Raw genomic sequence first — 16,023 nt, forward strand, 5'->3', positions numbered from 1 at the left:
TTGCTGTAATTGAAAGACAGAGGTCAAATGTCAGACTGTGTCGTCTGACAAATTGCTGGTGATGGTTTTAACTTGGTGATTTGGGGTTTACTTTTCTCTGGCTGAAAAGTTAGAAGATTTTGTGAACTATGTGCCTATCCTGCTGGGCTACAGAGAGTGAGAAAGGATGTAGGATATCTATTTCTCCTAACAACAACATTTAAATAGCAGTAGATGAAAAATAGACCATTTTTAGCAGTCCCTGGGAAAAATATTTTGCCACTGCATAGAACACTTAAAATAAAAGACCCAGGTCGTTTTCACTTTAACACTCCTGCTATTGAGCTGTACTTGATTGCTTTAGATGTCCCTTCTCATGTCAGAGACAGGACTTGGGAACACACAGTACTTCTGTTATCAGTGAGTCCCCATCACCTTACAATGAACAATTCATTTAATAGCTACTAACAATTTAAGATATTTGCTTGGCCAAAGAAAGTAAATCACATCAATAAATTCAAACAGTTAATGACAATACATCACTAAAAAGTAGAGAAAACAGACATGCTTCCACAATATTTACAACTGCACCCGAAAAAATCTCCCCTTTTATAATTTATACATGATTACGCAAGGGTGTCGAAATTAACAGCTTGTCAAAGAGTCAAGCAAAACAATGACTTACATGTCACATGCAGAACAGTGATGGCATCTATCAGGTTTAATGAGCTGGCATCTGTCACAATATCGGATAGCTGTATTTTAAAACACAAAAAGCTGTGTACAGATTATCCAGTTTAAGTCATTTCTTAAATAAGTACACAATTATACTTTTGTGAAAAAGTGTAAAAAAGCAGCGGAAGAACATAGTGAAATAACAGGAAAGCTAGATGCTCATGTCAATCATGAAAGTTTTTTTTAATTTTTTTTTAAAAATACAGCAACAGCTACAATAAAGTAAAATACCTAGAACTGTTTTCCAAAATAAACATTCTGAACTTACTCATTACTTAATTTGCAATAATTCCCCACACAAAAGAAAAGATTGGGGAGGTTCCTGGAGCATATTAAAGTCAAAATGGCAAGTCAGTGGCAGCCCCTATTCAGAAGATCCTTTAACATTTTAAGACCGTTGCAGTTCTAAGCCAAAGCGGCTATCAAATCAGTTAGCTGGCTTTTTTGCACTGAGGAGTATAATAATCGAACCCTGAAAACCGGTGGCTGAAAGAGGTTCACGTTAAAATGAACCTATTTCACAAACGTTGCACAAGGCACCGCCAAGATTTCATTATTACACAAGTGGTAAACAATTAGCTCCATGTATGAGGAAATGCCAGTGCAACATAGCAGCACTTCCTGCTGAGAATGGTGGGGGGGAAAGGTACTGTCCCATTAAAGCTCCAGCAATCTAATTCCTCCCTGTGAAACTATGGGGCGGGGGCGGGGAGTGTGAATGGGATTTGCCAAACCCCTCCAATTCTGCCTCCCACAACCTCCAGGTTCCTACTTCAGGGCCACCAACCCCTCTGCTGGCGGGGGAGAGTATGTAGATGGGGGCTTAAGTATCCTTCCGAGAATAAAAAGGGGAGAATTGGGTAGTGAGGGCAGAAAGATGTAAAGGCCAATACTAGCTATACCAATGTTTCACTTTTTCCAGGCCACCCAATTAAATTCTCACCTCTGGATACTTCCCTTTGATGTTAGAAAGAAAATGTGGACAAGTGAAAGGATTGGAATAAAGAAAGAAAATGAAAAGAATTATAAAGAGTACTAGAGAGAAACATTTCAAAGTCCTATCAGAGAGAGAGAGCACTATATTCTGATCTGACCCGGTGTGAGAGGCCAATGTTGGAAAGAAAAAAAAACAATGATCATGTGAGAGCTAAAGAGCAACAGAGGGAGAGAGAGCCCAAACTGACAAGGCAGATTTAGGAGGACAGAGATGAGACGGAGGAGAACAGAAAGCACGGGGCTAAACTAGATACAAAATGAGGGAGTAGAATTCAACGAGGGGAGTACACAGGGTTGTGGGTCATTGCCACAGCTGGGAACAGGACTACAGGTCATAAACAGCAAAATAAATATGTGGCTGTGTGTGGACATGGTCGTTATGAAAAATGACTAGTTGTGCCACAAGTTTGCCTACCCATGCACTAACATGTAACCTACTGCTCCACAGATCTTTCCGAAATCACAAAGGGTGTGGCATTCACAGCCACTGAGGATTTGTACATTTGCAGTCATGTATCTGTGCAGGTCTAAAATGGTATGTGCATATTCCCATTTTACAGAGCCACACACGGATTAAAAAACAAATATAATTAAAATCGTTGCACTAGTCATATATGCATGTGTTTATTTGAGCCTTTGGGTGTACGACGTGTACTCCATTTGGAAAAACAAATTTAGCTAACACACAAACTCCTGATTGAACATTAAAATCTGTGTACGTGAAGACTAAGGGGCTGATTACGATTGCGGGCAGACATTGTATAGGAAACGGGACGACCTGGCATTCTGTCGGCAGTCGCGTAAGAGGCATTACAATGCGACCGCCACCACGGCGGTCACAATGCCTATATTTTGAATTGCGGCGGGTGCTGCTGGCTACAGCACTCGCCGCAATGCAAAATAGGGATCCCGGACATATCACTGCACTACCATATGGTGCCTGCCACATGGTGTAGGGATATGTAGGGGGCACGACAGGCCCCCCACCACAGGCCCCATACCGGAGGGCCAGGGGGGGGGAAGGGAGGCCCACCACAGGCCCCCAAACTCACTTTCCGCTTACCTTTTCATTGTGGGTTACCCGCCATGAAAAATACAGGTGGAAAGGGACATCATAATCCCCTTGTAGGGATAGGATTCCCCTCCAGCAGTCTGACGGGCTCCATGGCGGACGGTCTTTACGATGGCCAACACACCACCCGCCATTGTAATATAGCAGGCGTGAAACCTGCTTACGATGGGGGTGAGACCACCAACGTAATCAGGCCCCAAGTTATCCCTGTGTTTAATAAATGCACGTACCAGCCTTCACATGCAGTCCACAAATATCCACTAAGAGAGAAACCATCAAAAACACACAAATCAAACCGTGGAATGTACCAAGAGTTAGCCTATTCATTGAGATAAAGATATTAGCGTCAGGAAAATCATACAGATTGATACTCACACACATCATCTTACTCAATATGGATAGTAAGCATACCTATTTGGTCCCACTGTGGAAATCTAGAATAATTTCTGTTAACATAAGATGAAGACATCTTGGTTGTGGCATCCATTTTGTTGGCTTTGTAATTCTCCCATCCTCTGCTGCTCGACTTTTTCCCTGCCTGTGCGGTCTATTTTAGTTGACTTCCTGACTCAGCTAAAAGCAATATACATGCTAAGAGTTTGTAGCTGCCGGAACACCTGGTCTCAGACTCAACTGTCAATCTCTTACTGCTGCCATAAGCACTCCTGCTCCCCCTCCCACTTTGCTGACTAAGTGATCTCCCATCTTTGTCGGTAACTATTCCTATGTAGGCCTGTACCTTCTATTTGTATCTACATGCTTACCAGTGCAGAAAAAGCTGTATATAAGGCCCGTGTTCTATGACTTAAATGTACTACCTCAGGCAGCACTTGAGAGTGCTGTGTGGACGAAGTCCCACTCATGAGTGATTAATAAACTTGTTATTTGAATTACAGCTTCAGTGCCAATCTCTATTTTATTGGTCTAAGGACCCGTGGACAGAGAAGGGTGACTCCTGCACCGGTGTGCTCATTAAAAGGCACATTTCCACAGTTGGCGCCCGACACTTGGGTCCTCATCGGAAACGCAGCCTTCCGAAGGAGTTGTCTTGACGGAATAGTGGAATATTGCTGAGGAGACGTCCTGCATGAGGAGACCCTCGTCTCTGCAGCCAAAGTGATTTTTCTGGCTTTCTCGATTTGACCCTCCAGGTGTTGGCCAGTCCCGACTGAGGTATCCTTTGGCATAAAATTTGCAGTGACCATTAGGTCGACCAAGAGATTGGCAGTTGGAGGTTGGAGACTCTGGTTTGTTAAGGTCGCTGAAGCGGCACTCTTTGCTTGGCCAAGATTCTGGTTTTGTTTGTTTAATTTATTTTTTGAAAAAAAATAAAGACAGGTAATGTGGAGAATTTTCTCTACTTTTGAATATATTTTGAAAAGTAATATTTTACAAAAAATTGGTAGCATGCCTGTTTCCAGCACACTCCGTAGGCTGTGTTGCTGTCTTGGTGGTACCAAAACGGATTTAGAAAGAAGTCAGCCGGCTCCCCCCGAGGGGACACCTAATAGACATATGTATGTTAAGGAATATGCTACTTACCAGTTCTTGGCATGTAGAGCTGCAGATCTACACACTAGGCATAGATCGCCATCCGGTGTTGGGCCCAGATGTTTGCATTTGTTTTTGTCTTGGAAAGTCTTTGGAAGTCACAGGGAAATGATAGAGCTTTGTAAGAAACAGGAAAAGTGCCCATGTATGGTGTATCTAAGTAAGATAATACTGGAACAGATAAAGATAGGCAGGGAGGCGGGTGGGCGTGTGTAGATCTGCAGCTCTACATGCCAAGAACAGATGCATACTGGTAAGTAGCATATTCCGTTCGAGGCATATGAGCTGCAGATTACACACTATGCATAGACTGTATAGCAGTATCCCCTCCTAGTGGCGACCACCAGTATCTGTTGCAGTAGTTTGAAATAGTGTTTTGAGTACAGGCTGGCCCACACTAGCTTGTTTAGTTTGCACATCGAAACAATAGTGTTTCGTGAATGTGTGCGGTGTAGACCATGTAGCTGCTCTGCAGATATCGTCCAAGGGAATGTTCCGCCCCTATCTTTTGTGTAGAGTGGGCTTTAGGAGGAACAGATAATGTACATTTTGCTTTGTGGTAACAAATTTGTATGCATTTGACAATCCACCTAGCTATCCCAGATTTTGATATGGGGTTGCGCTTGTGTGGTGGTGAGAAAGACACAAATAGTTGCTTGGTTTTACGAAAAGGTTGTGTTCTCTCGCTTGTAGTACAGCAGTGCTCTTTTGACATCTAAGGTGTGAAGAGCTCTTTCTGCGACTGTTTGTGGCTGCGAGAAAAATACAGGCAGCTCCACAGATTGATTGAGGTGGAAGGGAGAAATGACTTTAGGGAGGAATTTAGGATTAGTTCGGAGAACAGCCTTATTATGATGCACCTGCAGAAAGGGTTCCTGAATGGTTAGTGCTTGCAGTTCTCTAACTCTTCGTAGAGAAGTAATGGCTACTAGGAAAGCAGTTTTCCATGTTAAGAATTGTAGCTCACATTTATGTAGAGGTTCAAATGGAGGCCCCATTAGTCTTGTGAGAACGATGATTAAATTCCACACAGGTGAAGGTGGTACTCTGGGGGGAATTATTCTTTTGAGTCCCTCCATAAAGGCCTTTATGGCAGGTACTCTGAAAAGTGAGAGATGTTGTCTATTTTGTAGATATGCTGCAATAGCAGCAAGATGCAGTCTGATAGACGTGTAGGCTAAGTTGCATCTTTGGCGGTGTAGTAAGTAGCCTATGATGTGTTGAATAGACACATCTAGGAGATCAGTGTTGTTGTTATGACAGTATACTATAAATCGTTTCCACTTGGCTGCATAGCATGCTCTAGTGGTAGGCCGTCTAGCTTCTTTAATGACGTTCATACAGTCAGGAGGAAGGTTAAGGTAACCGAATTCTAGGACTTCAGGTGCCAGATCGCTAGGTTGAACTGAACTGGGTCTGGGTATTGGTTCTCTCCATGGTTCTGTGTTAAGAGGCGTGGAGAGAGGTGTAATTTTTGGTGCAGAACTACAGAGAGTTCCAGCAATGTGGTGTACCATGGTTGTCTGGCCCAAGTTGATGCAACTAGGATGAGCTTTAAGGAGTGTTGCTGTAGTTTGCGCACCACTAGTGGAATGAGTGGAAGAGGCGGAAAAGCGTACGCAAATCTGCCTGACCAGTTCATCCGTATCGCATTGCCTTTGGTCAATGGGTGAGGATACCTGGCGGTGAAGCTTGGGCATTTGGTGTTTTCTTGGGTCGCGAAGAGGTCCATCTGTGGTTGCCCCCACATCTGAAAAAACGGTTGAAGTTGCGGATGAAGTTCCCACTCGTGGATTTGTTGTGTTTGACGGCTAAACAGATTGGCTATTGTGTTTTGGACTCCTGGGACATGTTGGGCTAGGAGAAAGATGTTCTGAGGTATAGTCCACTTCCATATGTTCTGTGCGAGCTGAGAGAGCTGCAGAGAGTGTGTCCTGCCTGTCATGTTGTCGGTGCGGACTAAGACAGCTTTGCCTGATATGTGTTTTTTAAATGCTTTTAAGGCTAGGAATATGGCTAGTAACTCCAGGTGGTTGATGTGGAGTAACTTTTGTTGAGGTGTCCATCTGCCCTGCATTGTGTGATGTAGCAGGTGAGCTCCCCAGCCGGAGAGCGAAGTGTCCGCCGTCAGAACTATTTGAGGAATCGGCTCTAGGAACGGTCGCCCTTTGGAAAGGTTCTTGGTGTTCCACCACTGCAGAGAGCGATGGGTACGACCGTCTACCAACACCAGATCTGTTAGCTGACCTTGAGCCTGGTTCCATTGGCGTGCTAAGCACTCTTGGAGAGGATGCATCTGAAGTCTTGCATGAGGCACTATGAATATGAAAGAGGCCATCATCCCTATGAGCTGCATGAACACTAGAGCTGGAAGAGAGTGTTGTGGTTGGAATTTGGTGAGAAGAGCTAGTATGCTTGCTATTCTGGCGGGACTGGGATAGGCTAGCGCTCGAGGTGTCTATTGTGGCACCGTGTTGCGTGTGGGACAGTTGCAGCTGGGACTTGGCGTGGTTTATTGTGAACCCCAGGTCGTGAAGTTGTTGAATAGTGGCGTGAGTGTGTTGTACACACAGATAGTATGAGCTGGCTTTTATGAGCCAGTCGTCTAGATATGGGAAGACGTGGATGTGCTGTCTTCTTAGGTGTGCTGCCACCACCGCTAGGCACTTGGTAAACACACTTGGTGCTGTGGTGACTCCAAATGGGAGCACTTTGAATTGATAGTGCTGACCGTCCACTACGAATCTGAGATATTTTCTGTGAGCGCTGTGAATGGGAATGTGGAAATAGGCATCTTTGAGGTCTAGGGTAGTAAGATAGTCGCCCTGTGAAAGCAGAGGAAGGACCTGCTGAAGTGTGACCATGTGGAAATGGTCTGAGTGTATGTATAGGTTTAGGGGTCTGAGGTCTAAAATAGGCCTAAAATAGGCCTGAGACAGCCGTCCTTTTTTGGTATGAGAAAATAGAGGGAGTAAACTCCCTTGTTTTGTTGGTGCAGGGGAACTGGTTCTATTGCACTTTTTTGTAGGAGGGAGATTACCTCCTGCTTTAGCAGTAACAGATGTGCTTGTGACATTGGAAGCTGTTTGGGTGGTATGTTTGGGGGATAGATGTTCGTTCGAGACAGTAGCCTGATTGAATTATCTGTTGCACCCACCTGTCTGAAGTGATGTTTGTCCAGGCAGGGAGGAATTAGTGGAGTCTTCCCCCGACTGGAGTGGAATGGTCTGGGGGAAGTGGAGGGAAGTCATGGGGTGGGGGTGGAGGCAGAGCGGGAGTTGTTTTTGCCTCTGCCTTTGTGGTTGTTCCCCTGTAACCACCCCTTTGGTAACCTCTAGTACAGGTGGATTGGGTTGGAGCCTTGTAAGAAGTGGAGGGGCTATCAGAGGAGTAGCCTCTGTGGGTGCTTCTGAAGGATGAGCGACGAAAGGACCGTCTGGGAGCTTGCGACTGCAAGCCTCCCATAGATTTGGCCGTGTCTGTATCCTTTTTCATTTTTTCAAGTGATACGTCCACATTTGGGTCAAATAGGTGTTGCTCATCGAATGGCTGATTGAGTATGGAACTCTGGACTTCAGGTTTAAAACCTGAGATGCATAACCAGGCATGCCTACGCAAAAGGACACTGGTGTTTATTGCCCTTGAGGTGGTATCTGCCACATCTAAGGCACAACGGATGGAGGTGTTACTGATGGTTTTACCTTCCTGTATGAGTTCATTGGCCCTGTTTTTATACCCGTCAGGGAGGTGCTGCATTATGGACTCAAGTTCATCATAATGTGCCCTGTCATACCTGGCTAAGAGCGCTTGGGTATTAGCAATGCGCCATATGTTTGCTGCCTGTGACGCTGTGCGCTTGCCAGAGGCGTCCAGGAGTTTAGATGCCTTATCTGGTGGTGGTGCGTCACCTGTTTGGGAATTGCCTCTCTTCCTTGCATTAGAGACTACCAAGGAGTCTAGTGGTGCGGGGCCCTTAATGTATGCTGGATCAGTAGGACCAGCCTTATACTTTTTTTCTATTCTCGGGTTGATGACTCGAGTCCTGAATGGGTCTTTAAAGATCTCTGGTGCATGCTTAATGACCCCTTTAAGCATGGGTAAAATTGGGGTGGACCTTTGTGTGGTGTCGAAAGTGTCCATGAGAAAATCTTCCTCTACTGGGTCTGTATGAAGGGCAACCCCGTGGTACTGGCATGCTCTGTGAAGGAGCTGGTTGAAGCCGATACTGTCCTCAGGAGGGGAAGGCCTGGAGGGGCAGATGTCATCTTGTGGGGTGTAAGGGACGTCTGAGACACTGTAATCATCCCAGGGGTCTGGGGAGCCAGTAGGGGGAGGATCCCCTTGGGGTTGATCGTCCGCACCTCCCCCTGCATCATCTGAGGTGTTATCATCATCTACTGGGGTAGGTGATGGTGTAGGAGAGCGATGTGGTGGGGGGGGGATGAGGAGGAAGAGGAGAAGGGATCCTTAATGGAGAGGTAGCAAAGTCTCTCTTTTTCGGTGGTGGTGTCGGTGCAGGCGCTTCTAGGGGTCTTTTCTTGATACTAAGCATTAAGTGACCAGTCTTAGGATCCTTCACAAGAGTCTTTTGGGTAGGATCTGGACGAAACAGTTCTTCTGTCGGAGGCAGATCCTTCGGAGTCGACGGCTTCGGTACCGTAAGTTTTTTCGGCGTCGACTCGGTGGCGGTTCTAGGTGTGGAACCGTGCAGTTTTGCAGTGTCTTTGTCCGATGGAACCGGTTGTTATTTTATCGGTTCCGAGGTCTTTGGCTTCGGAGAATGGGAGTCGGGGTCCTTTGGTGGGCGTTTGATGATCGGCTCAGAGTGTGTTGTCGGTGCCGAGGAACCGATACTAGCCTTCGACGCCGAATGCTTAGATGTCGAAGCAGCGGTCGGCGTGGATGAGGAAGAGGGCGTCATCTGCTTCAGTGCCTGAGTATGTTTTTCGGCACAGAGTGTAGGCTGACTCCAGCCCGAGTCACCTAAAGGCTTAGTAGGCTTCTTTACCGGGCCCAAAGGCGGGGCATGGGAAGCAGTGTCTCGGTGTGCACCTGGGCCCGAAGGTGAAGGTGGTACCAAAGCCTTTTTTGATAGTGGGGGGCAAGGGGGGGTTGGGTCGGGGTCGACATCTGTACTCCCGGCCCTCTGAGCTGGAGTGATATCCTCGACGTCAGAGTCATCTGCTTCGGAGGCGCTGATGATTCCTTCTTTGACCCGACCTTCTTGGAAGATGTCGTCGGGGATCGAAGATGACGAGTGAGCCATTGTTCTTCTAGTTCGTCGGTCCCGGATCGTCTTCTTGGAGCGGAAGGAGGCGCAAGCTGGACAGTCTCTGGCCTCGTGCTCCGGTGAGAGGCAGAGGTTACACATCTCATGCAGGTCGGTGTGGGGAAACTTCGAACCCACATCGAGGACACTTTTTGAATGGCGTCCTTTCCATGAGCCAGAGATGAGGCCCAGGTAGGCCCGAAGGCCTTCGTCGACGACCGGAATCGGAGACTTCGAAGTTAAAGGGTCGCATGGATTGGGAAAACGCAATCGAAACAATACCGGTCGAAAAGGGAAGGATTGCGCGTCAAAACAGAAAACAGTTAACGGTTCCGAACTGGAACGCGAGAACACATCCGAGCCCGATGGCGGAAAAAAAACAATCTGAGAATGGAGCTGAAGCCCATGCGCACTATCATCCAAAGGAGGAGATACATACCTCGTGACTTCCAAAGACTTTCCAAGACAAAAACAAGTGCAAACATCAAGGTCCAACACCAGATGGCGATCTATGCATAGTGTGTAATCTGCAGCTCATATGCCTCGAACATATGGTATTTCTTCCATAATGTCTAGTACACTGTGGAACAAATATACGAAAAAGTATCCTGATTTACGATGGCCTGTAAATGGGTCATTTGACTTTAAAAAGATTCAATATGTAGAGCTGTGTTTATTCAAGAGAAAAAAATCAACAAGATATGTTGGATTGTGTACGAATGTGGGAGAAAGAAGTGCAAGAGAGTGAGGAAAGAAGCTATAGCAGAACAAGCATTGAAAATGCAATAGGTCTCCCCTTTGATTAAGTTAAAGCCATTTGCTTTGCTAATGGTATTGTATAGCAAAGCAAATGGCTTTAACTTAATGAAAGGCAAGACCTATTGCATTTGCAATGCTTTTTTCTTTGCGAGTTGTTCCGACTGCATGCATGGTACCTGCCAAACCCAACCGTATTCCTCAGAGAGTTGGTGAAATGGCTGCTGTCATTCCTTCTCATGAGGACGAAAGTGGCTTGCTGGTGTCTACAGTGCACCGACAGAGTACGGTAGTAAGACGGGGAAAATAATCTGTCAAGTTATGGGCCCTGTTGTGAAAGATTTTTAACCCAGAGGTGTTTTTTATTTTTTTATTACAAGAATGCCATTACAGATTTTGAGCATGCAGAGATTCAATCATAGTTCTTAAATTCCAAATTCTGCAGTTCTGGTTGTAACGCCACGGTCAACCCTGCAGCTGGACAGACATGGAGATTAAGACGCACAGCGCCATTAAATGGAGCCTTGCTGGTGGTCGTGTACAACAACTTGTATTTTGCTGCTTCTGTCATTGCATACAGATATATAATACTGATAAAGCAAGTACCATTACACCTACAGCAAGCCAGGGCAATTGGCTTGTTGCTTGTGTAAGATAAATCAGCAACAACTACGGCTTCCTTGTATACAACATTGAAAATGCTTCAGTTCTGACATGATGAGAATGAAAGAACTATAACGAGTCTACTTGAAGTTACCTCAAAAGCAGTGACGAGTGGCACTGCTGCAGAGGTAAGGTTTTTTTTTTTTTCCACTTCGAGGGCAAAAATGGAGACCCGGTTTGGCAACTGCTTTATAGAACTGCCAATGCAGAGCACCGGCAGGACCCGGCCCACTTAAAGCCCTGGCTCTCACCTGTAGGAGGATGGAACCCAGCAGGGACCACAGCTCCTGAAGCACTCGTGATTACGCAGCACACACAACACAGGCAGTAAAAGCATGCCCTAGCCGGCTGTGCCCCTGCATCTGTGGGGCACTAGGACAACTAACGGCGACACAGTCAGTTTTGGTGCAGGTCAGTTCACACAGAGGCCCAGAGGTTTACACACGCTACTACAAGCAAGATTAGCCAGGACAGAAGGCAACCCCAGCAGGCCAACCAACAAGATGAAAACAAATGTAAAACCATGATGGAGTAGCGTTTATTGCAGTTTTATATAGCGCAAACGCCACACAAAGATATTGTATCACTGTGCATGGAGAAGTGATGTGCCCAGAATCACAGGATTTTGAGCACGCCGAGATTCAATCAAGCTTCTCAAATTCCAAATTCTGCAGTTCTGGTAGTAATGCCACAGTCAACCCTGCAGCTGGACAGACATGGAGATTAAGACGCACAGCGCAAGTAAAAAAAGCACGGTTGAATAGATGCCCAGCTCCTCGCACCACAAGTCCTTTGACACAGTAGGAATTATCTTTCTCTGGCCACGAGGTACATTTGCACTTTTGCACTCACAGTTGCTGACTGCAAGCAAGCATGCCGCCATTTTAGTTCCATCAGAGGTCTGCCTCAGAGACCGTGTACCTGTTGGGATTCAGCTTGCCACTCTCACAGTTCGAGAGAGAGAGATAGTCGGGAAGGAAGAGGGAGCGGGACTCGCTGGTGTTTTCCTCTGTGGTCAGAGTGCCTGTCGCCGAACTGTCGGTCGAGTTGGAAGTGTCAGCCGTTCGACGTATGAATGGAGACAGCCAGCGACTGCTGGAGGGAGGAGGTGGGGTAGCAACAAAGTAGCGTAATAATAAAAAACAAAGTAGCGTACAGCATATAATGCCATTCTACACGGAAACGCATGCGATGGTTCAAAAAAAAAAAAAAAAAAATGCAGCAAGTTAATACTAAGCCTACTGTGTCACGCCGCCAGTAAGAGATTCATGCCGCTGGGCATGGCCTAACAAGGACAGGGTGGCAACCAGGAGGGGCTACAAACCGTCTGGGACAATCAGCATAGTCTGATTGGAATAATAAGTGACGAGAAACTACGCATACCAATCTAATTTGGAGGCGGAGCTGAGACGGCTTCGGAATCTGTATCGATTCCAAGAAGCCCTCCCATGGCGAGAGCCGCGCATGCGCGCTGCTAACGCAAGGCGAGACCTAAAAAGAACAGCGAAAAACAATATATCAAAAAGCATTGGAATAAAAAAATAAAGAGATGAAGGCAATAAAAGAGAAAGAGGAAAGGGAGCATCATTTAGAGGTAACTGGCCAGTACCCTGTTGGGCGCCCCATTTATCCTATACTTAATAAACCTCTGGATGATTCCATCTTGTTAGATCGACCTACGCCCCCGTATAAATTTACCTCTGCCCCTGAGGATGATCTTTCTGAAGAACATCTTTCTTCAGATGATAAAGACTTAGATAAGCAAGATGGGTGGCAGACTCGCTCTACTTTGACTGCGGATGAAAAAGCCACTATCAGATCCACTGCTCACAAAGAAGCGTGTGGGACTACTTCTGCTTCAGACCTTGTTGCGCTGGTTCAGCAGTGGAAGGATTTAGAGCAGTTATATTTTGCATGTTCACCTGGGAGGAAATACTTGGTTTTAGAAACGTTTCTAAAAACTTAAGAGCCCAATGATATTAATTCTGATTATAAACAATTAAATGATGGAACTTTCCTTTTGTCAAATATAACTGATTTAATTAGGCGAGTAGTTAAATTAAAACATGATACACTACGTTTAAAAGCGGAGCAAAAATCAGCTGGTAAAGTTAAAACTGCACAAACAGTTCAGACCCCAGTGCAGAAAGAAGTAGTTTTGGGGACAGGCAATGACCCTAGTGATACTGTAGTTACTGTAAAACTGATGCATGAAGCTGCGTCTTTGTATGTTCCTCCGAAGGGTACAGGAACAAGTGCTGATAAAGATTCAGATGATGCTAAGGGATATTTGGTTTATAATTGGGTCTATACTCCTTGGAGTAGTGCAGATGTTATGGCTCTTAAAGCTGTTTTGTCTGACCCGCGGAAAAATCCGGTCGCTTTCTATGAAGAAGTGGAAGGCGCCATTAGCTCCTGCACTATGACCTTGCCAGATATTAATATGTTTTTTGGACTTATTTTGCCCCCTGATATGTGGAGAACAATTCAGAAAATAGATGATAATGTAGCTTATGGTGATACTTGGGTGCGTTTCGAAGAAATAGATGCGGCTAGAGAGCCTGCGCAGAAGCCACAACAGGAGATATTAGATCTTGCCAAAGCTATTGTAACTAAGTTAAAAACTCTCATACCCCCTAAGAAAATAGATTGGACAACGTTAGCGTCTTGTAAACAGAAAGCGGATGAGTCAGAGTCTGATTTCTTTACACGATTTGAAGAGACATTCCATGACTTTAGTGGACAGTCATTGACAGATGACACGGGTGAGCATCTGTTCGTCGACAAATTTGTCGCTAACATGTTGCCAGAAATAGCTGATCGCCTAAAGGCCAGTGAGACTTCATGGACTACGTCTTCTCCAGTCTCCCTTTTGACTATGGCCCAGTTTTATGAGCATCAGGAATTGGAAGCAAAAGGCAAAGAGGATAAGAGGGTAAAGGAGTTAAAAAGGAAAGTTATGTTGGCTCAAGTATATGGTCCACCATTCAGAGGTGGTGGTAGAGGCGGACGTGCAGTACATACCGCTGGTGTACCCCCTTTCTCTTGATCAACTTTGTCTTCTGATCAGTGCGCTTATTGTAAAGAGATAGGACACTGGCATTCTGAGTGCCCCCTTTTGCAAGGTTAGCAGTATTAACGGGGTAAAGGAAGTATGAGAGGACGCCCAGGGAATTCAGGAAATAGGGAAGGAATAGGAACTCATCCCAGGTTTGAGGCAGTTGAACATGGGCCAAAATATTCTAATACTTTTGATAGACGAAATCAATATCAAATGTCAGATTATTCGGCTGATGGTCTTGGGGATTCTGATTGTGCATAGTAATGCCTAGGATGGGGTAAGGAACCGGTTGAGGTCCCAGTAGATCAGAAAGGTCCTTATGTTGATGAAAAGTGATACTGATCGGTTTCTGGTTGATACAGGAGCTACTCCTAGTGCTCGGTCTAAAAAATTGGTCCCTAGGGCTCCCCTGTCTGGCGCAATAACATCATCGATAAGATTCGATGGGTCACCTACATCTAGCCCACTGTCACAGCCTCTTGCATTTAGTCTTGATAAATTCATGAAGCATGTACATTTTTGCTTTCCCCTACCACGCCGGATAATATGGAGGGTATCGATATGGTTAAACATTTTCGTGCTAGAATACGTTGTTCCCCAGAAGGTGTGCGTGTTATTTTAAATTATAACTATCCAATGGTTGACAGGTCTTATCTCATTAAAGAAGATATCGCTTTGGCATCATTACCTAGTACTTTATGGGCTACATCAGATACTGATGTGGGACAAATGATTATTCAACCAGTGCATATTCAAGTGAAGGAAGGTGCTTCATTGCCTCGACTGCCCCAATATAAAATATCTCGGGAAGGCGAGGAAGTATTGACGCATATTTTTCAGGATTTGATCAAGGTGGGGGTTGTGGAAGAAGTCTCTTATAACATTTGTAATAGCCCTATCCTACCTATTTTGAAAAGAGACACGGACACTAAAATTTACAGATTCCTTATTGATTTACGAGAGGTTAATAAAATTGTGGTGCCCCAATACCCGGTAGTCTCTGACATCACAACACTCCTTACTATGGTTCCGCCTTCTGCCACTACATTTAGTGTCATTGATTTAAAAAATGCATTTTTTTCAATACCTATTCACCCTGATAGAAGTTATTTGTTCAGCTTCACTTTGAATAATAGATCATACATATTCTGTAGAGCTCCACAAGGGTATACAGAGTCTTAGCATTTATAGTCAGGCATTGAAAAGGCAGCTTGATTCTTTTCCTGTGCCGAAAGGGGTGGCTCTTATTCAATATGTCTATGACATCTTGTTGGCTGCCGATAGCCCTGAACAGTGTAAAGAAGTAACACTGTCATTATTATAATTTCTTGCTTCTCATCATCACAAAGTCTCGGAGGAAATTGCAATTTTGTAGACAGAAGGTTACCTATTAGGTCACCTCCTGTCTAAGGGGGGATGTGCACTCAAACCGGATCGCAAGCAGACCATTTTAGACACACCTGTGCCCCGTACTCAGAAGGACGTCCGTACATTGATTGGCCTTACTTCTTTCTGTAGGCAGTGGCTCCCTAGATTTTCGTACATTATTAAACCCTTGTTGGCCCTCTTGACTAAAGACACTCCGATGCCTCTCCCATGGACTACTGAATGCCAGAATGCCTTCCAACAGCTAATTCAAGCTCTTTGTTCTGCACCTGTATTAGGAACTCCAGACTACACCAAGACTTTCACACTCTATGAACACGAGAGGGAAAGTTGTGCCCTCTCGGTTTTGACACAGACACACAGTGATAAACAGCGTCCTTGTGCATGTTTCTCAGCTGTCCTTGATCCAGTTGCCCTCACGCGGTCTGGTTATTTTTGAGCGGCAGCAGCTGTGTCCATACGTCAGAGCGAGGGAACAGTCTTGTCACTGATTGCTTGTGTTAGTACCTCATTTAGTCGACGCCTTGCTACATCAAACAAAGACACAGCATATGA

The 16,023-nt window shown here is 45.3% G+C and overlaps 1 protein-coding gene across 1 annotated transcript in view; it reads right to left on the minus strand.

The window, feature by feature from the left end:
• Nucleotides 1–16,023, minus strand: part of ZDHHC20 (zDHHC palmitoyltransferase 20) — a 337,926-nt gene that overhangs the window by 138,115 nt on the left and 183,788 nt on the right. The window contains exon 5 of the mRNA XM_085621583.1: nt 665–734. Coding sequence (XP_085477709.1) covers nt 665–734 — 70 coding nt within the window. The remainder of the gene's footprint in view (nt 1–664; nt 735–16,023) is intronic.

The sequence above is a fragment of the Triturus cristatus genome, chromosome 8 (assembly GCF_964204655.1).
Source record: "Triturus cristatus chromosome 8, aTriCri1.1, whole genome shotgun sequence".
NCBI classification, from domain to species: Eukaryota; Metazoa; Chordata; class Amphibia; order Caudata; family Salamandridae; genus Triturus; species Triturus cristatus.